The sequence below is a fragment of the Enoplosus armatus genome, chromosome 11 (assembly GCF_043641665.1).
Source record: "Enoplosus armatus isolate fEnoArm2 chromosome 11, fEnoArm2.hap1, whole genome shotgun sequence".
Taxonomy (NCBI): Eukaryota; Metazoa; Chordata; class Actinopteri; order Centrarchiformes; family Enoplosidae; genus Enoplosus; species Enoplosus armatus.
The window spans coordinates 9,312,885-9,331,526 of record NC_092190.1 but is presented as its reverse complement, the minus strand read 5'-3'; the positions used below and the strand labels follow the sequence as shown (position 1 = coordinate 9,331,526).

The window sequence follows — 18,642 nt, the reverse complement described above, 5'->3', positions numbered from 1 at the left end:
GTCAGGAAAGTCACTGAAAAGAGTCGTACCACCTTCCCAACTTCACAGATACACAAGTACGCCACAAAAATAATTCCCCGAGAAATGATGGAATAATTGTCCACGGTTCCAAGGCGGGTGCAGTTTTAACAAAAACATACAGCTACAACGCCTATACTTTAATCACATCTCATTAAATTTAAACAGAATATTATTTTCTTTTTAAAATCTCAAATAAACTTCAAAAGTAACTCTCGGAACCTTGTTCAAGGAACGTTTGTCACATCGGTGCAGTTTCAAGGTAACTCCTCCAAGCTTCCGGTGGAAGCATACATGGAGGAAACTAAACTGTCATGATACTAACGTGTCGGTCCGTATGCCGTTGTTTTTCAGCTGTTGAATTAATGTTGCTCGTGTACATTTGGTGAATATGATATGAATGTAGTTTGTAGTAGTTTGTGTTTTTTTTTCATAACGGTTAGTTACGTTTGACCCACGCGCTTATTTTGCGGTTAGCAGGGCTGTAACCTTGGCGTGAATGACTGTAGTTTTTTATAACTGAAGAGGAGCTATTGGCTGTTAACGGTAATCTCACTGAAAAATACAACATGTCAGGTGTCTGTCGCGGTTTGAGCTCTCTATCAGTCAAGGTAAGAACATCACTCCATATTTTTCATGTTTCAAACTTGAACTGTCTGATAAAATTAAATTAAATTAAAAAAACGATGTGATCTCACAATATTTTTGTCTTGTTCCATACATTTTTCAATTCTACCTGCCAAAACTTTGGCTATGTTGAAAGTTCAGACTCGACTGGAAATCTGACTTGCACCAGAATAATTTACATTTAATTTCATTAAATTGTTGATAGAGGACACGACTGGGTCCTGCTCATTGACTTAAAATATTTCCCTCAATGGCTGAATAAAACCAGAAGTATTAAGTGATAGCCACCACAATATGAACATTATGGCAAAGTCTGATGGTTGACAAACGTCATATGGTCTAACCCTGCAGCACACTGTATTTGTGTGCTCCTATTAAACAAATCTGCCTCTTGGCCTATGGTGTATTACCACGCTTTGGTTTTAACTTCACTATTTGTGTATGTTTACAGATCCTGACAGAAGCTACAATTCTGTCACCTTGCCCGTGGTTTGTGTCGGCACGCAGCAAATTTACGAAAGCAAGAATCCCAAAAGAGGTAAGAATCAAGGCAAAAGCCTCAGGTGCACTGTAGGCCAGTTAGTTGGACGTAATTTAATAAGTTGCACATTTGTCATGGAATTCACAACACTAAAGGACAATGTCATGATTACTTCAGCTCATTTGCTCCGTTGTCAGTGTTCAAAGGCGCTGTGATTTTCTTCACAGCTTTTTGCAGAGAGATCAAAAGAACATAAAAAATATGGCGGTGATCCAGACCAACCTCATAAACTGCATATAGTGACACGAGTCAAAAGTGTGATGCGAAGACCGTACTGGGAGAAAGAGACGGTGAAACACCTTGGGCTTGAAAAGGTAAGGATGTTGTTCCCTTCTCTTCTGGACTTGTAACGCTCACAGTCTTTTTGCACCAACTCTGTTCTCTCTTTGTCTTGCATTTAGGCACATGTACCTGTGATTCATAAAAATACACCTGCAGTCAACAGCCAACTGAAATTTGTCAAGCACCTTGTAAGGTAAGATTAATGTACAAAAAGGGGGTAACATATATTAAATGATGGTCTCTGCAAATCATTAAAGCATGGGCTAAAAATCTGATGACAGCAGAAGTAGATTTACGATTTGAGTGACACGAGGAGTTATCTTTTTTAAGAACTTTCAATAAATACCTATTAAAGCTATTTGTCGGGTCATTGAAGGGACATTTAAAGAGACTGTTTGTATGATTTCTTGCTCTTTCCTGGATCATTCAGGATTGAGCCGCTGAGGATTCCCTATGGACTCCCTGCTGAACAGGACATGGCCGACACCTACATTAACAGCAAAGGAGAGTTGATTGTTCGTCGCCTCCTCCAACCTGTAGACCCCAAGGCTATCGAATCTTAGCTGTGCTTTACAAATATCATGGAGAAACTTCTGCTCCTTGGCTTCCTGTTCTGATTCCACTACACTGAGGAACTGCTGTGGCATTAGCCGGACTTCAATTTAGCCTGACACAGTGTGCGTTTTGAGTAATTTGACTTTAGAGTCCAGATGAATGTGAGAAATGTTGTCAGCATTACCAGTTTATCTGAGTAAAAACCGTCTGTGTTCCAGGTTTGAATGGTTTCTGGGTTTACTCAGTGAAGTTATCCAGACAAGTGGGTTTATTTTGTGTGTCCATCAATAAATGTCAATTTAAATTTAAAAATCGTAATCCATTTTCATTTAAGTGTTATTTTTTTTAACGATTACACCTCACAGGACTGTGGTTTTATTATAATTCCATGCATGCTAATTGTATACACCCATCAGCACTCTCCGCTTATCCTTTAGAGGGTCGTGGTGGGGCTGGAGGCGAGCCCAGCTGGGCGAGGAGGCAGGGTACACCCTGGAGAGATCGCCAATCGTCAATCACAGGGATGACACAAAAGGAAAGACAGCCATTCACACCCATGGGCAATTTAGAGTCACCAATTAACTGGCATGTAATACAGAAAGGCCCCAGCAGGTTTGGACCCAGAACCCTTTTACTATTAATCTGCCCCAATGTACACTGTTCTTGACTAAGTGGAAATTATGTAAAAAAAAAAACTTCCAAGTAATTTCCTTTGTTCATTGTATGAGAATATTGTATCAACAGTACACCCAAAAATCTGGTTTATTTTTTAGGGTACTATGGATTTGGGAGTTCGCTTAAGTTGGCGTGTACAGGCTGCTTTTGATCCACACATGCCTCACTGTCTGTTGCACCTGTCAAACAACTTTATTATTATTATTATTGGTATGTTGAATTTGGTCACCTCACTTATCTCCCAGCCAACTTTTATCTGCAGAGCAGAGCTCTAATCAGCCAGAATAACTGAAGACACCTGTACGTGTACAGGGCCTTTGACTCCTCAATAAAGCAATTCAGATTTACACATGGCTTTCTCAAGTCTCTGTGATGAAAGTCGGAACCAAATATCAAGGGGCACTTGACGAGCACGTCGCATTATGGGAATTGTAGTAACCAGCGTTTTCACCCATACTAGCGACTATAACTCAGGATACATCTATTATTTTCATTCGTCTCTCACAAGTAGCTATACAAAAATCACAGGAGCACACATTCTTCAAATCCTTTTATAGTTTTTTATTAAGTCTGCATTAGTCAAGTCAAACTCTTGCTACAAGGAAATATCATGTAAAAATGTCTTCTGATGCTAAAAGATGATCTTGGCACTCATGCATCATGGTTTCTGTTCTAACATTAGACTCACGCAGTTACAAGGGAACACATGAAATAAACAGAAATACCTAAATGAGCACGCCTGTAATTCAAAAACAAATCTTCAAGGTTTCAGCCAATTAAGAGACCAAATCAACAACAATACAAGTTACATAGTTCATACATGAGTGGCTCAGTGACACATACTGTATCCTCTACAATTTGACGTGTAATGTTTCCTTGTTCTTGAAGTACTTTGTAGTCAAATACAAAACATGACAGACAATTCATTAAATAAGGCTAACTGCTTTTATAAAGTAATTTGATTTAAGATATTGTAAATTAAAATATGCAAAATTGTAATGAATGGGTAAGTCACATAGAGAAGGGGAGATGGAAAAATGAATGCGGGCTGTCTGCTAGGCTTTTTTAATGAGGTAGCCCTGAGAGAGAAAACCAGACGACTGTCAGTGGTTTTCAGTCATCTCCAGAATCAGAGTCTGAGTCGTAAGCTCGCCCTCTGATGGTTTTCTTCTCCACCTTCGTGAACTTTGTGCCTGACCTCTGCGTCACTGTAGGAGGCTCCATCAGGTTACCACTACAACAGGGAAAAAGGATGATGTTAAAATCAGGTTGAATTTACATATTGTTTTCATCAGCACATTACTAAAGCCTAAAAGGTAAAGGAGGGAGTCTACTGTCTGTCTCACCTGTAGTTAATAACATCCGCACAGCCGAGTCTCCATTCAAGCATCTCTGTGGGAAACTCGTCTGTGTTTCCCAGGTCACTGAATCCAACCACGTAGTCCTTTGTTTTTCCGTCTAATAGCAGGGCCAGCGTGGGAATAACCTTGATCCGCAGCCTCTCTGTCAGAAATGGGGCCTTTTCCACATTCAGTTTGATGAATTTGGTCTCAACATGCTTCTTTGCCAAGATGGCCAAGTGTTTATCGAGGATCTTACATCTATACGTAGAGGATAAAAGATAAAATTACACATTCAGCAGCCTGATGACACTCAAATTAAAAAACAAAGTAATGAACTTGTAGAAGAGATCTAACATTAAAAAGAAAGATCATGTTAACAATACTAAAATAACACAATGAACCAAAAACTGAGTGCTAGTAAGTTACTGCACTGACTCCTGGAAGTGGAATGCTTATGCATAAAAGTGACTAAATTTGGGCTGCAACTAAAGATTTCATTATGGATTCTTTTTTTTTCATCATAGTATACGTCAGAAAATAGTAAAAAAAAAAGTCTACAAATTGCTTGTTTTGGTCAACAAAGATGTAAAAACTCTAAGATGTACAATTATAAAAACCCTTCACATCTGAGAAGCTGAAACCAGGGAATGTTTATCATTTTTGCCTGAAAATTTCTGAAACGATTAATCGATTCTCAGTATTATTGCAGATTAATATTCTGTTGACTGACTGAATTAATTGACTAATCTTTTTAGCACTAGATTCAACATCTCAACCTGTCGCTCTATCACTTTGGGTCTTTATGGATATAAATAAATAGCAGCAATGGACTCACCTGAATGTGGAATTTCTGTAGAAGTGGCAGACAACATTCTTGCTATCCTTGACCTCGCCAAAAAAGTCTTTCTCACTTGGGACTTCTCTGTACTCTCCGTGGCCTTTAGACAACCACTCCTTAAAAACAGAGAACTCGGGTGAGTACCAGAACAATGAATCTCAAAAAGTAGAAAAACTGGAGTTTACATTCACAATGACAACATGCAGTCTATTTTGTTGGCTGATTTAGGATGTGAACAACATCAAGCCATTTTCCTCATGAACAGAGGGTGCTGATGTTGTGATATAAATGTTGCACTTGCTGTAACAAGTAAATTTACTAAATGACCCAGATAATTCCATCTACTTTAGGAGTATTATGCAGTAAAATAGTACAATTTACTGTATCAGACAAAAGCATAAAACTGTTAAAAGAAAACGTCCCACATACCTGCTTCTGTTTCTGGGCTTTTTTAAGTGCCTCTAATCGCCTCTCCTTCAGTCTTTCCAAATCATCTTCATCCATTTCATTCAGTTTGCTCAACTGTGCATCCACCTTATCCTCCACCAGCTTGGCTGACTGCTCCAAAACCTTTGTTATGATATCAATTGATTGGTTGGCCATGGTTGCCTGCTCAGTGTGAAACTCTCTCTCTCTGAATCTGAGGAGGTAAAGAACAGATAATGTAAGCTGAGACATGACACCCGATAACACTGTCTACAGCTGCCTGAACATTGATATAATAACAGCCACATCATCAATAACTTTTCAATGCTGAACATTATAACACTCATGAAAGTAGAGTTTATTTCAGGGAAGTTGTATTAGACTGCATTAGATTTAGCAGGGTCTAATAAACTGGCAACTCAACGTAACTGTTATCTGTAATCAATGCATGGCTGCCACTTGCCCAAACATGAGTTATTGTTACGCAGCAACCACTTGTGTGCATAATCAAGTGTGTAAGGAAGGCCCTGGCGTTACTGTCAAGTCACTGAGAAAAACGTTACGCCAAAAGCAGCGTCTATTAGCTAGGTAACGTTAGAGACAAAGCCATGGTGACAACTGGGCACACCTTGTTGCCGCAGATTGTTAGCTAGCGTTAGCCTAGCTGCGTTAACGTACGTGGTTATGGTTGTCGGTTTGTTCGACATTTCCATTTTCCCTCCGTAGTCAATACACGCCAGTTAATCGAGAAATGTAGGCAGGTACTAACGTTTGCCAGTAATCAAGGGATCTAGACAATACTAGCTAGGGCTTATGTTAACCTGCTAAGCTAGCTAACGTTAGCCCTGGGAGTTTCATAGATGTTAACACAGATACGGAAAAAGAATTCATCAATATGTGAGATAATGATAATAAACATCAATGATGTGTGGCGTTAAAATAAACATGTGCTAATTCATAACCACACTGCCGTTAAGTTATTGGGTTACCTGATAGGGTTACAGACGCTCGTCAACTCAGATGGTGCGCGAAATGTAAACGGAGGCTGCGCGTAGATGCTGCGGATGTAACGTCACAGTAGGCGGGTTTAACAACCTACATCCGGGCAATTCAGAAATTAAAAACTTGTGATATCTTTAAGAAGGCTACATTTTTAGCTAAATTAAAAGTAAACAATCATTTTAGGCTGTAGTAATTTTTCTAATTATTATTTTATTGATTATTTAGACCTCAAAATCTCAAACGAAATTAGGATGAGTAAACCCTGACCTTTCTGTATGTAAACCCTGCACAATATAATGTGTTATTATATATATATATATATATATATGTGTGTGTTTGTATATAGTAATAACTAACAAAATTATATTAACAACTTGGCTTACCAGAAATATAACATTCTACACTTATACATATTACATGGAAGAGAATTGTTGACCCCACAGTATGGTTATTGGCACAAACAGGCAATATTTCAGCATGTTTGCAAAGTAGTGAATTTCATGCCTGCAAGCACACTGCAAACACAATAAAAAAAAGAAAGGTCTTGAGTATTGGAGTACTGAATAATACTGTATTTATTTGCTCCTCGCGGTCTGTCAGCCCTGATCAGTCAAGATTAGACATCCTTCACTACTTCCAGTTTGTAATATATATCAGAAGGGGAAAAATGCAATTTTCCCCATTCAAAGATTATTTTCAGAACCAACATTATCTTGATGGGACACCTTTATAGTGTTTTTACAGGTTGTAAGTATAAAAAATGACAAAAACAAATGAATTAATACAGAGTTTACAGTTTATTACCAAGATTTAGAAAACTTACAAACAAGTTCACAGCTTCAGGTCTTCAGGCACAAGCCAGTTTAGAGAAAACAAGACTGGCCAATTTTGACTTCTGGCCATTCCCTTCTAGAAAGATAAGACAGTTGAAGATAAGCAAACATCTTGAAAGTGAGTGGAGACTTGCACATTCTGAATTACATTCATTTCAACAAGTTTAGTAAATGGACAGATTGATTTGGTTTGCATATAGGGATACCGTTTTTAAACAAACTTTTCAACCACACACATAATGTCTTGCATGGTGAGATCACAAGCCAGCCAGCCAGCCGCATCTGCTGAGTACTTCTAATCACCAATCATAAAAGTCAACTTCACAGAAATACAAGGATGTAGCCACAAGCCATACAAATGTATGTACACAAGTACATACAACGGGTTTCAGAGTTAAAAATCAGGTCACCTGTTCCTATGCTAATCCAGCATTATTTCAATATTAAGATTTGTGAAACGGGTAACTAGGCTGGAAACACACTAGAAAACCAAGATTTACTCCAGACACAAAGGCTCTATGAAGTGTTACATTATCTTGAAGGAACATCTCACTTGTTAGTGAAAAAAAAAAGAAATGCATAGGCTACTTATTGATTGCCATAACCCCTGTGAACCTCCTCCCAAGTCAGAGTGCTACTGAGAATCAACAGTTAACCTCACATGAAGTGCTTTGGCCAGCTTCTGATTTTCATGTTGGAACACTTACAAACAATTAAAGAGTGAGAAGATTTACAATTTAAAGACAGTTACTAAGAATTCACTACATGTAAACAATACAAGAGGTAAACCCTCCACATACATCTTTTCTTTTAAAACTTTGAAGAAGTGTCTTTAAAAACATTATTTACATACTATAATAACAAGTTTTGGCACTTTTTTTTGCAAGAGACAGGGAAAAAAAAAGATACTACTGTATGCAGCAGACTATGTTTAGTTCGCTTTTTTTGTGACACAGCAGTTAGTTAGATATTTCACAGGTCAGTAAAAAGTGGCATGGAGCACCAACAAAACACTGATGAAAAATAAGATATCCTATTTCTGGGATTATTATAAGTCTGATGTCTGAGGAGTGCTACAAGACTGACTGCTTCTAAAACCGCTAAAAGATGCTTGGCGTTTGAATATGATGATTGTGTTTAAGGTCAGTCATTATTTTAAACCTGGACTGATTTAACCGCATAAATTAATAAAACATAAAAATGTGCCCGTGTAACACTATTTAAACCTTAGGAACACATAAGGGAAGTCAACTGCTTTATCAGATGGAAAACGCTCACCAGGAGGAGGTAAATTTTAAATCTTATAAGGCCTGGCTTAGACTGGATATATAAGAAATAGTTACACACTGCCTGCAAAAAGCTTTATATAAAATTTCACATACGTTTGAAAATGAGTCTTCATTACTTAGAAAAGAACTCCATATGAAAAATTGGATGAATTTGCAAAAAGCTGCTACGATTATCACTGTTTTGAGTTTTGGTGAGTAGATTCTAAGTACATTTCCTGCCATTCAATTAGTGTTACTTGTCCCTTAAAGAGCAAGTACAGAAAATAACGTACTCTGAGGTGTAGTGGTGAAGTCATTAATTTGTGTCTCACTCTCAGGAGGTCACTGAGAGCATTCTGGTAGATACTGGAGTGGTGTCACAGTTGAGAAGGAGGAAAATCATCACTTCATTGTCATAATTTGTATTGCAGATGACCTTGTGAAAGTAGCAAAACAAGAAGTGGCGGTGTAATGGTGACACACAGTGAAAACCCTCCTTCTTCATGGTATCTTCAGGGTGCTACCGTAAGCTTGCTGCACAACCACCTGCACATTGTCTAGGATGAAGTCGAAAGCCATACACCAAACAGACTCCACGGACTGCTGCATGAGTCTGCAGATGAAAGATCAACAGGCAACGTGAATAAATGAAAACAAAAAAAGAAAGAGGACGAATAGAGGAATGGAGGAGGCTAAACTCTATACTACTTACCTTTTCATATATTTTATAATCAAATCGAGTCTCTCCAGATCTTTATCCTCAATCAGATCAGTGCAGTACTTCACCACCTGCAGGATGTCCTCCTCCATGGGTTCTAACAAAAAGTAAGAAGTGATTAAAACATTTTTGCAACCCCACACACAACAAAATAGGCAATGTAAGGATCTTGCACTATGACACTGTATACCTGTTATGGTGGTGACCCATTCCCGTAGGAGTGTTTTAATGTCCGTCAGGTCACAGGCTCCGGCCAGCGCTGGAGCAGGGCGAGGAATGAATTTGGACAGAGACTCTGGGATGTCCGGTTTTGAGGTCGATGTGGAGGGAACGTTTTCAGTCTGGGAAGGGAAAACGGGTGAGAACTGTGCCATAAATTGTCTACCTTCTCATACTGCCACCATACAAAAAAGACCTTCCTCTTCATGTATGAAACTGTTTATTGGCTCACCTTCAGTATGTTCATTGGTTCCCGAGATTTTATAGGAGATGGTACGTTTTTGGCAGGGCTGTTCGTCGTGTGACGCCTCTTCACAGGGGAAGGACCTTTTTTAACAGGGCTCACTGCATTTTTTCTCTTGTAGCGCCGCTTCAACCGACCAATGCCAATTCCTGACTGTTTTAGCTGCAACAGTGGATTCTTCTGTTCCACTGCTGAGAGGCCAAGAGGAAAAGCATGAGCTAAAGACAATATGCATGCTGATAGTAGTATTTTAAAAAAGCAAAACGCATTCCTTTACAACTAATTCACCTGGGGTCTTGGACATTTTTGCCGGGACCTGGACATTTGTTACGCGGTTGTAAGCAGACTTCAGTTCTTCCTGGAGCTCTTTGGGAAGAGCAGCAAATACATCCGGGTCAACCTGCAGTCAGAAAGCCGAGAGACTGAATGACGTTGAACGTCTAGTTACAAATGAATTAAATGAAATCAGCTTTGTACAATTGGGGACTAACATGCACATTTGGAGAAAAGCTTTTGACCTTCAAATAAAAAGGTGCCTCTTGAGGAATATATATTTATGTATTTTAACATAGAAAAATCATAGAAAATATATCCACATGAACATTATCATCTGTGACAACTTCTGGCTTCTGACAGACTTATGGATTATTTACAAAAGGTACAGTTTTCAAACTGGAAGCATTTTAAAAGCAGTACAGTCTTTTGACTATGATTCTTTGCTGTTTAATGCCTTCAGATGCATCCATGTGTTGGCTTTGGAGCGGGAGGACATAACCAGGGAAATATAGATATCTAGTCGAGTCAATATTATTCATATAGCCCAATATCACAAATCACAAATTTGCCTCAAGGGGCTTTACAATCTGTACAGCATACGACACCCTCTATCTTTAGACCCTCGATTTGGATGAGGAAAAACTCCCCCCAAAAAAAACCTTTAACGGTGAAAAAAGTGAAGAAAACTCAGGTAGAAAAACAAAGGACAGATGTTTGTGTTGTATAATTAAATTACCAGTTAATAATTGTAAAAATCAAATAGCAAAATCTTAAACTGTTGCATCCTTACCTGTGAGAAGTTTGGTAGTTCCAGTACAATTCCCAGACTGTCTGGCTGGTCTGGGATCTGTAAAACCAACGTGCCAACAGGTGGAGTGTACAGTGCAGGACCAGGGGTGGGATGACAAGGAGGGGAGGTTGGATGAGACTTCAGAGAGGGAGGCTGTGGAAGAGGAGCAGGGGGCTGTGGACTGGGTGACTGAGGGTTACTTGGTCTCCCATCCCGATTAGTCCACGACTGCTCCACTTGTTCTCTCAGCTCTGCGGGCAAGGCCTCCAACACAGAACGATCCACCTTGGATATCATAAAGAAACACAAGTTGTTGAAAAATTTTTGTTGTTCAGCTCTTCTGTAATCAATCTGATTTTTCTTCAAGTCTTCACCTGTGAAGGGGAGGGGACCTCAATACTGAAGTTCAGACGTGATCGAGAATGTTTTGGAGTTTGTCCGCATGCCTGCTGGTCTCTGCTTGTCCCTGGGACTGGCTCGGGAGGAGACAGAAGATGTGGAGAGGAGCCAGATGATGTGGCTGCGGTTGAGGAAGTCTTTTCCTTTTCCTGTTTGTTGTTGTCAGCAGCATCTGTAACATTAATCTTGAACTCAATTGATTTCACAGACGACAACAAAAGACATAAATTGAAACACAAAGACTTTACACAAACCTCTGTTACTAGATCTCGCACTTAATGCCTGGTCTAGCAACATCTCTTTGATGGAGCGCTTCCGGGAGCCCATGGAGTCCTGGGGGACAGTGTGATTTCCTTCAAGAAGCTGAACCTGGATGCCGACTCCTCTGAGGTCCTGAACCTGCAGCTTCATGGCATGGAACAGCTTGATGACTGCAGCAGCAATCAGCTGACCGCTGTCAGTGGACTGAGCGAGCATCACAGTCCTGAGAGAAACAGAGACCGATAAAAATTAGTCTACAGAGAGACAATGACATGCATAAGCAACGGAAAGAAAACATTATCAATCACTGGTAACATTCTTACCTGGCTAGGTTATCACATATGCCATGACCACCGTATTTAGCAGATTCCAGTGGAGCTCCGACCTTGCGAACCATGACCTTAAGGGTAACTCTGCGGCCCCGCAGCCCTGCTTCTTGTAAACGTTTTTGCACCTCCATGGACAAGTTAGTCAGGAAACACTCTGCCTCATCAACCTGGTCACAGAGGTAACAAGAGAGTTAGAGAGTTATTAGCTATGAGAGAGATAGGTGGGAAACGCAAAAGAAGAGGTGACACAGGAGAAAGAAAGTAGGTCTAACCTTAGTAAAGCGAATGTTGTAGTTCATCTCAGCTGAGACAGACTTCCTTTCCTTTTCGTAGCGGACAGGCCGGTCATCTAGACCCCTACAGAAGCGGAACAGGGTTTGTCCAGTCCGGGGTCCAAACTTCTTTTGCAGCTGAGACAGAGACATCTGTTGAAGGTCCCCACATGACCTCACACCCATAGCAGCCAGCTTTCTGCCCATAACAGGCCCAACGCCTAGAAAAAAAAAAAAAAGAGACAATCAAAATATTTAGCAGAAAAAAGCTGAAAGACTAAAGACTGCAGGCCATGACCAGCAGGTGGTGCTGTATCTACCTGGTAAGCTGGTCACCGGCAGGTCCCTGATGAAATCATCCACTTCTTCAGACTTCAAGAAATATTGCCCATCTGGCTTGGCCTTACGGGTTGCCAGCCGGGCCAAAAGGATGTTGGACCCTGAATAGATGGGCAGTTTGATGCAGATGAGTTTGTAAAATAGGAACACTGTCTTGATCTATTTTACAGTATAAAACAAACATAAACTCACCCATGCCCACTGACGCACAGCATCCTGTTTTCTCCTTGATGTCTGCTCTGATTGCTTTGGCCAGATCTTCTGGGTTGATGCCCAACTCAGCTAGCAGAGCCGAGCCGTCTATCAACACTTCATCACAGCTCAGAGCCTCAATGTCATGGGTATAACTGCAAAGAAGAAATCAATGAGAAAATGTGCTTTAGGTCATTTTGCATGTAAAGGACAGGGAAGTGACCAGGTAGTTCTTCTTACCCTGCCAGAGTCTCATACATGGTGAGAGCCACCTCTTTATAGGCCTCAAAATCATATGGGACTGACTGCAGGGAAGGACACAGCTGTTTTGCTTTGCCAAAAAACATCCCGTTCCTCACGCCCACCTGCCTGTGAGAGACAACAGATTTATTGACATTGCGGTTAGAGCAAAATACTGATCTGTGCCGTTTAATATAAATGAAATGTCCATGAGTGTGTGTGTGTATATCTTACCTAGCCTCATAACTGCAGGATGCAATCTCTGCCATTGAGAGAGTAGCAGCATCCTGGTCCACTCCGTTGGCATGGGACTCAGGACTCTCTTGTGAAGGAGTTCTGTGTAGATCCTCATCTGCCCTCTCTGAGAGGCAGAACAATGGCTTAGTCAAGCATGCTACAATAAAGTAAGACATGTACAGGAAAATACAGGAAATACACTGAGCCAGGAAAACAGGCTGGGCATGACAATCTCACCGGTTGGAGGATGAGTTTGTTTCCTCTGGTAGTACTGCAGCTCCAGCTGAGGGTGGGCCCCGGGCCTCAGGGGCACTCTGCCCTGTCCACGGTTACTGGTCACAGCTACAGGCTTACCTGCAAGAATACCATGAACTCAACCAGGAGCACTGACTGAATGTAGACTATCCTATGAACGTTACATATGAACATGTTTCACTGGCAGACAAAAGGTGCCTTACCTTTGAGCTCTGGTCGATGTCGAATCCCCACAGACACAAAGAAACAGTCCATGTCCACATGAAGAATACAAGATTTAACACTTGCGGGTGCCGACGTGCCTGACCACACAAATAAATACATACCAGATCAGAGGAAAGTTGCTTCTTGGACACTGAGCCACGATGACACCCAAATACACTCTTCTTTGACAAAATAAAAACACCTTTCCTACCTCGACTGTCTGTAAAACGCTGGGCCACAGATTTTCTCAGTCGGTCTTTCCCAGGAAAGGAGGCTCCACCCGCTGCTTTTCGTTTGCTGTGCAGTTCGTTGACATACTCAGAAAAGCAGGACCTCCATGTGGAGATCTGGTGTAAACGCGAGTGAGAGTAGAACTCAGAGATCAAACCTCCTGTCTGTGCCAGCAGCTGCGCTGAAGACTTACATGACGGTGACTTTTCAGTGGGAGGATGAGGTTTGGCTGTTACGTTGGTTGTGTTTGGAAAGGCAGAGTCAGATGAAAAGGCATTGTGGTGACTTCCGTTAAGTCGAATTGGAGAATGTGAAAGACAGCGTGATGCAGGTGAAAGAGGAGTCTTTTCAGTATTTGAATCAACTTGACAGGATGGCTGGAGCCGTTTTGGGAGTAGGTGGCTTTCTGTGGCTTTTATAGCCTCCTGGTAGCTGGGGGGTGGAGGTTTAGGTCTCTCCTCATTGGCTCCTTGTGAGATGGATTGCTCCAGAAAAACAGGAGATTGCTTTGGAGGACTGTGGGGAAATTCATACGGGTCGGGTTTGGTCTGAAACTGCACTGGAGAACTTGGAGGTTTATCCTCTGGACTCTTGACTCTGCATTCCTTGTCAACAGAGGGTCCATCTGTAACAGGGGACAGATCCTCTGGCTTTAAGGCACCATTAGCAAGGTGAGTGTGTCCGTTGGTCAGGGGGACTTCCTTCACCACCTGCAGGAAAGGATCTTCTTTGCCACACTCTTGCATTTCATTCATTTTTGAATGGCTCATCAAATCCATTGAGGTCTGCAATAATCCGTTTCTGTGAGAAAAAGAGATCAAGAAGAGATGTCTTATCTATTAAAAATGAATGTAACATGATGTTTAAACTGTGCATGCAAAAATGTTCTAATTTAAAAGAAAAAAAATAAAATAAAAACAACTTATGAGCTTTGCATACTCACATTTTTAATTCCACTTCCTTGTAGCCACTGCGGGCACTGTTGCAAGAGGAGTTGATCTGAGGTTGTGGTTGGCCAGCTCTCTGGTGCAGGAGATTAGGATGAGGTGTATGAAGACTAGACTGTGGGGGCTTGTGTGGGTGCTTTGTGGGGCTTGGGTTAGACAGCGGGAAGGTGTGTAAAGGACTTCTGTGCCTGGGATCTGTATTGAGGTGACTGGATGCTAAGTGACTTGGTTGGGGGTTAATGAAGTGAGCAGCAGAGTTGTGCTGGATGGACTGAGGTTGGATGTTGCCTTGGTAAAGTCGACTGTGGCTGGGGTTAGGGGTGGAGTTATTCTGGCAGCTGGATGAGGGCTGCTCATGGTTGAGGACGGAGTGCTGAATGCTGCGCTGTGGCAGATGAAGCTTTTGATGGACGCTTGGCTGAAGCAGCCCGTGGCTGGGTCCGGCGATCTCTGACGTCTGCCGCAGAGTCATGCCAGGGAAGAGTGGGCCTTTCTGTTTGGCATACAGCTGGTACTGTAGGTAAGGCAGGAGACGCCCAGCCTTGATACTGTTTTAAACAAATGATAAAGTAAACACAGAGATTTTCAGCTAATATTTCACAATACCATATTAAATGCTGAACACACCTGTCAGTGATCCACTCTGGACTGATGACCTTTTCCCCTTTGAGCTCCTGAATTTTGCAGTTGGGCAAGTTATTGGCGATAATGTGGGTGGTCTTGGAGCGAGAGTAGTAGATGTGGAACTGGCCACCATGCAGCATCATCAGTCTGCGTAGCTCATCTGCACTTGGCTCTGCAAAAAATTAAAACGGTAAACCAAAAATGAACAAAAATGATAGAGTCAGTTTACTGAGAACCCCCCCATTGAGTTGATTTATTTTATGAATCATCTTTCTGTAAAATATTTAGCTGTAGCTTGACAGTGGCAAAATAAAACAATGCCAACTCTATTGAAAACTGAGCAGTCGGCCACCTGACCAGTTACCTGTTCTCAATAGTCAATCAAGTAATCTATAAAAGACAAAAGTCCTACTTACACATCTGCACAAAACATCACAAACACAGGAAACATATACATGAGTACAAGATGTGAAAGAATCTGCACTTACGTTGGGCTCATTTGGATTTTTTTTTTTACTGGTATTGCCCAAATTAAGCCATGATCTGTATTTCCAAGACAATGTTGTTAAAAACATTAGAGAAACCAGAGCATTATAATAAGGTTCTGTACAGCTAGAGCTTTATCTTAATGAAAATGAAGTTATTAGTTCATGTGAGAGGAAAAGAAATACAAGTCAAAAAGCAGAGGAAAGAATTGCATGCAGATTGCTTGTTTTTCTCCCTCACTCCTCTGGGACATTGCTGCAGAACATTTACATTACCATTCTGTTCTTCCAACTGTTAAAGACCGACTGAAGAAACTGTGAGGGGGAGACGAGAGACAAACTAGTGATATGTAAAATTGTGGATGTACTGTAGCATAGTGTTACCTGTGTATCCATTGACATAGATGGACACTCCTCTAAAAATGTTGGAGCATGCACCTTCCTTCTGTTTTTCTCTGGGGGCATCAAGTTTAAACTGCTCGTCCAGCTTCGACACTTTGGCAGCCATATAGCCGCCCTGCAGACAAGGAGAGCAGTGACAGAACAAGGTGAATCACAGTTGGAAAATCATTCACAACAACTGTGCCTGTGAGTCGCAGTGCTGAAATGGCCACCATGGGAATTTGTACATATTGTGTCATGTGTCTGACACATAAGCATGGTATGCAAGTTTTATTGTGGTTTATATACTAACCCCCAAAAAGTGATGGGTGGCTACAATATATCTATAAATGATACATATATGTATGTATAGTCTTGATATGCTAGTAAGAGTATGATAGGGCACAGTATCTATATATACACTCACACAACACTGTTTTAATTACATGTATAAAGAATAGACTTTACAATATATGTATGCATTTTTTAAAAATAAATTGTTACTTTCTTTTCTAACATGCTTCATGTGCACAGATTACAAAGCTGAATTACCATGTGCATTGTCCTTCATAGACTACATACCTTATCAGTGTGTATGACATTTAAATAAAAGGAATGTACATGTTGCTATAGATTAAAAAATACTTTGCCATTTTGGAGTCATCTTTCCTCTTCAGCTACACAAATATTACATATTGTTCACTTACTGTCAAATTACTGTCTTGCCTGTACGGTGACACTACTGTTATTATGGGACGTTACGGGCTACATGCAGCTCTTGCGGTTGTGTTAAAGTTTTGCCTGGCAGTCTAGCCTTTACCTAATTAGATAGTGACTAGTGATGTGCTGCAGGCTCTTAAATGTTATAATGAAATTGCAGGGAGTAAAGGAGAACAGGGTGGTTGGCTTCCAGTTTACCTGTAATAATGTGAAACTCAGTATGCATAAACCATGTCATACCTTTTAACCAACTACATCATTTTTACACTTCTCAGACAGACATATTGCCTACTGTTACTGTTAACCCTAACCCTTTTTAGGATGGGCATGTCCTCATACTGGGGTAATATCTGTATTTTACACATTTAGTTGATTATGATGAAATGATACTCACCCTTTCAGCCCAACCATTGTCACCACTGGCATTGGCTTTCTTCTTTGTCCAAGCATCTCGACTCATACTGAGCTACCTGAAAGCACAAGAGGAGCAATTCATCAATACCGGGTCATGCAAGTCTAAGCTGGATTCAGACACCAGACTGTACACAGTTTAGTGTTTAGGTATTGATTAAGTTATTTATAAAAATATTTAGAGGAGAAATGGACTAATGTGTTTATGATGCACACAAATCGTTTACCAGACATCTTGAAATCAATACTACTTGAAAACAATAATCAGATAAGTGTGTCAATCATTTTAATAGCCAGCTTATTGATCAGGTGAATAAGATTAAATTATAACATTTTGGAGAAGTCAACAATTCCTGAGTGATGCTTTGTTGCTAGTTTACAAAGCTTTGTCAGGACCAAAGGACACTGTCAACAACTGACAGTTAAAGCTTTTGTGTTGTGAATTTATTATTGGGGTTTGATGTCAATTCAGCATAAATGCTCAGGGAAAGAGCTTTGTGGCCAAGGGCATGCCCGGGCAGGTCTTCTGCTATTGACAGGTAGGCTACAACAGAGCCCCATGTGGCACTTTTGTCACATTTTTCATGTAAGCAGCTAACATTAGCCTAGCCACTCTAAGCGATGCTTAGCTAGTTAATCATGCATGTCGCTGCGCCACGACACGGCTGTAACATCATGTCAGTCCAAGCAAGCAAAAATACGAGTATAAGTGTGTTGCCTGCACTCGCTAACAATGCTGGCAGAATGAGCTACCAAACAATGGATAAGGTATATGACTACGTAACTTCAGGGGTAATCACGGTTGTAAACAAACTACAGTCCTGAGTGACTGTTCGCTAACAGAAGTCACTTGCTTTTTACCTTTTATCCTGTCAGACTGGGTTGTTCGCCACAGACTTCTCTCTGCAGATACTGCCCAACACAAACGTTGTGTGCGCACTGGTTACGAGGTAAGACCAAAAGCAAAGCGAAAAGAAAATCCTCCTGACAGTTAGCTCGACTCCTCTACCTTGACTTTATTCTTCAGAGAAGTCCTGTTGGTGAACTGAGATCCCCTTATTTTGTCACACTGCCACGCCATGTCTCTTCAACATTTTCGCTCACCCTCCCAGTCCTTTTGCTCTCCATTTCTACCGCCTGATCTCTTTGCTTTCCCTTCTCAGAGAGACTGAAGCGAGCAAGACAGGTAGTTCCGGAGAACATTTTCAAAATAAAACATTCGATGACAAGGGAACATGTTGTAGAGGTGCGTGAACAGAGGCAGTAAGCCACAATAAATGTGCTTTTGTAGCTTCCTTCTACCCAGTCAGCACTAAGCATATTGAAGTCACAGCTTTAATAACCAATAAAATAGAAGAGGTGTCACCTCTGTAATGACGTAGTTTCTAAATATTGCTGATGCCAGAACAAGATGTACTTCTTGTGATGTAAAAACTGAGTCTTGACAGCACTTGTTCATA

At 40.9% G+C, this 18,642-nt stretch overlaps 3 protein-coding genes across 4 annotated transcripts; 1 reads left to right on the top strand and 2 right to left on the bottom strand.

Annotated features, from left to right (window-relative positions):
• Positions 1-307: 307 nt before the first annotated feature.
• On the top strand, positions 308-2,311 carry mrpl30 (mitochondrial ribosomal protein L30). 2 transcript variants are annotated; one of them, XM_070915097.1, is made up of 6 exons: positions 308-349; positions 499-629; positions 1,097-1,183; positions 1,354-1,500; positions 1,588-1,661; positions 1,899-2,311. In XM_070915097.1, the coding sequence occupies exons 2-6, from the start codon at positions 588-590 to the stop codon at positions 2,029-2,031; spliced, it is 483 nt and encodes a 160-aa protein (XP_070771198.1). In that variant the 5' UTR covers positions 308-349; positions 499-587; the 3' UTR covers positions 2,032-2,311. The 2 variants fall into 2 exon arrangements, with proteins under 2 accessions (XP_070771198.1, XP_070771197.1); XM_070915096.1 differs by having other exon boundaries at positions 318-629.
• Positions 2,312-3,235: 924 nt separating this feature from the next.
• txndc9 (thioredoxin domain containing 9) lies at positions 3,236-6,338 on the bottom strand. Its single transcript, XM_070914803.1, has 5 exons — positions 6,295-6,338; positions 5,309-5,519; positions 4,877-4,995; positions 4,045-4,299; positions 3,236-3,932 (listed from the first exon to the last, which is right to left on the bottom strand). Exons 2-5 carry the CDS (start codon positions 5,480-5,482, stop codon positions 3,812-3,814), a joined length of 669 nt encoding a protein of 222 aa, XP_070770904.1. The 5' UTR covers positions 5,483-5,519; positions 6,295-6,338; the 3' UTR covers positions 3,236-3,811.
• A 2,571-nt stretch (positions 6,339-8,909) lies between these two features.
• rev1 (REV1 DNA directed polymerase) lies at positions 8,910-18,136 on the bottom strand. The gene is made up of 22 exons (XM_070914828.1): positions 18,044-18,136; positions 17,166-17,241; positions 16,055-16,187; positions 15,189-15,357; positions 14,558-15,109; positions 13,595-14,415; positions 13,383-13,481; positions 13,162-13,278; positions 12,922-13,048; positions 12,688-12,816; positions 12,448-12,602; positions 12,237-12,356; positions 11,917-12,137; positions 11,639-11,811; positions 11,309-11,538; positions 11,030-11,226; positions 10,656-10,940; positions 9,878-9,989; positions 9,578-9,780; positions 9,317-9,467; positions 9,121-9,223; positions 8,910-9,021 (listed from the first exon to the last, which is right to left on the bottom strand). Exons 2-22 carry the CDS (start codon positions 17,229-17,231, stop codon positions 8,910-8,912), a joined length of 4,275 nt encoding a protein of 1,424 aa, XP_070770929.1. The 5' UTR covers positions 17,232-17,241; positions 18,044-18,136.
• Positions 18,137-18,642: the final 506 nt, after the last annotated feature.

Coding starts and splice junctions, on each gene's coding strand:
- mrpl30 (XM_070915097.1), top strand. CDS start 588: ATGTCAGGTGTCTGTCGCGGTTTGAGCTCTCTATCAGTCAAG. Junction 630..1,096: donor TGAGCTCTCTATCAGTCAAG/GTAAGAACATCA, acceptor GTATGTTTACAG/ATCCTGACAGAAGCTACAAT. Junction 1,662..1,898: donor TTTGTCAAGCACCTTGTAAG/GTAAGATTAATG, acceptor TGGATCATTCAG/GATTGAGCCGCTGAGGATTC.
- txndc9 (XM_070914803.1), bottom strand. CDS start 5,482: ATGGCCAACCAATCAATTGATATCATAACAAAGGTTTTGGAGCAGTCA. Junction 4,996..5,308: donor AAGCCCAGAAACAGAAGCAG/GTATGTGGGACG, acceptor TCTGTTTTTAAG/GAGTGGTTGTCTAAAGGCCA. Junction 3,933..4,044: donor GCGGATGTTATTAACTACAG/GTGAGACAGACA, acceptor TCCCTGTTGTAG/TGGTAACCTGATGGAGCCTC.
- rev1 (XM_070914828.1), bottom strand. CDS start 17,231: ATGAGTCGAGATGCTTGGACAAAGAAGAAAGCCAATGCCAGTGGTGAC. Junction 13,049..13,161: donor ACAAACTCATCCTCCAACCG/GTGAGATTGTCA, acceptor TCTGCCTCTCAG/AGAGGGCAGATGAGGATCTA. Junction 11,812..11,916: donor ACAACATTCGCTTTACTAAG/GTTAGACCTACT, acceptor CTCTGTGACCAG/GTTGATGAGGCAGAGTGTTT.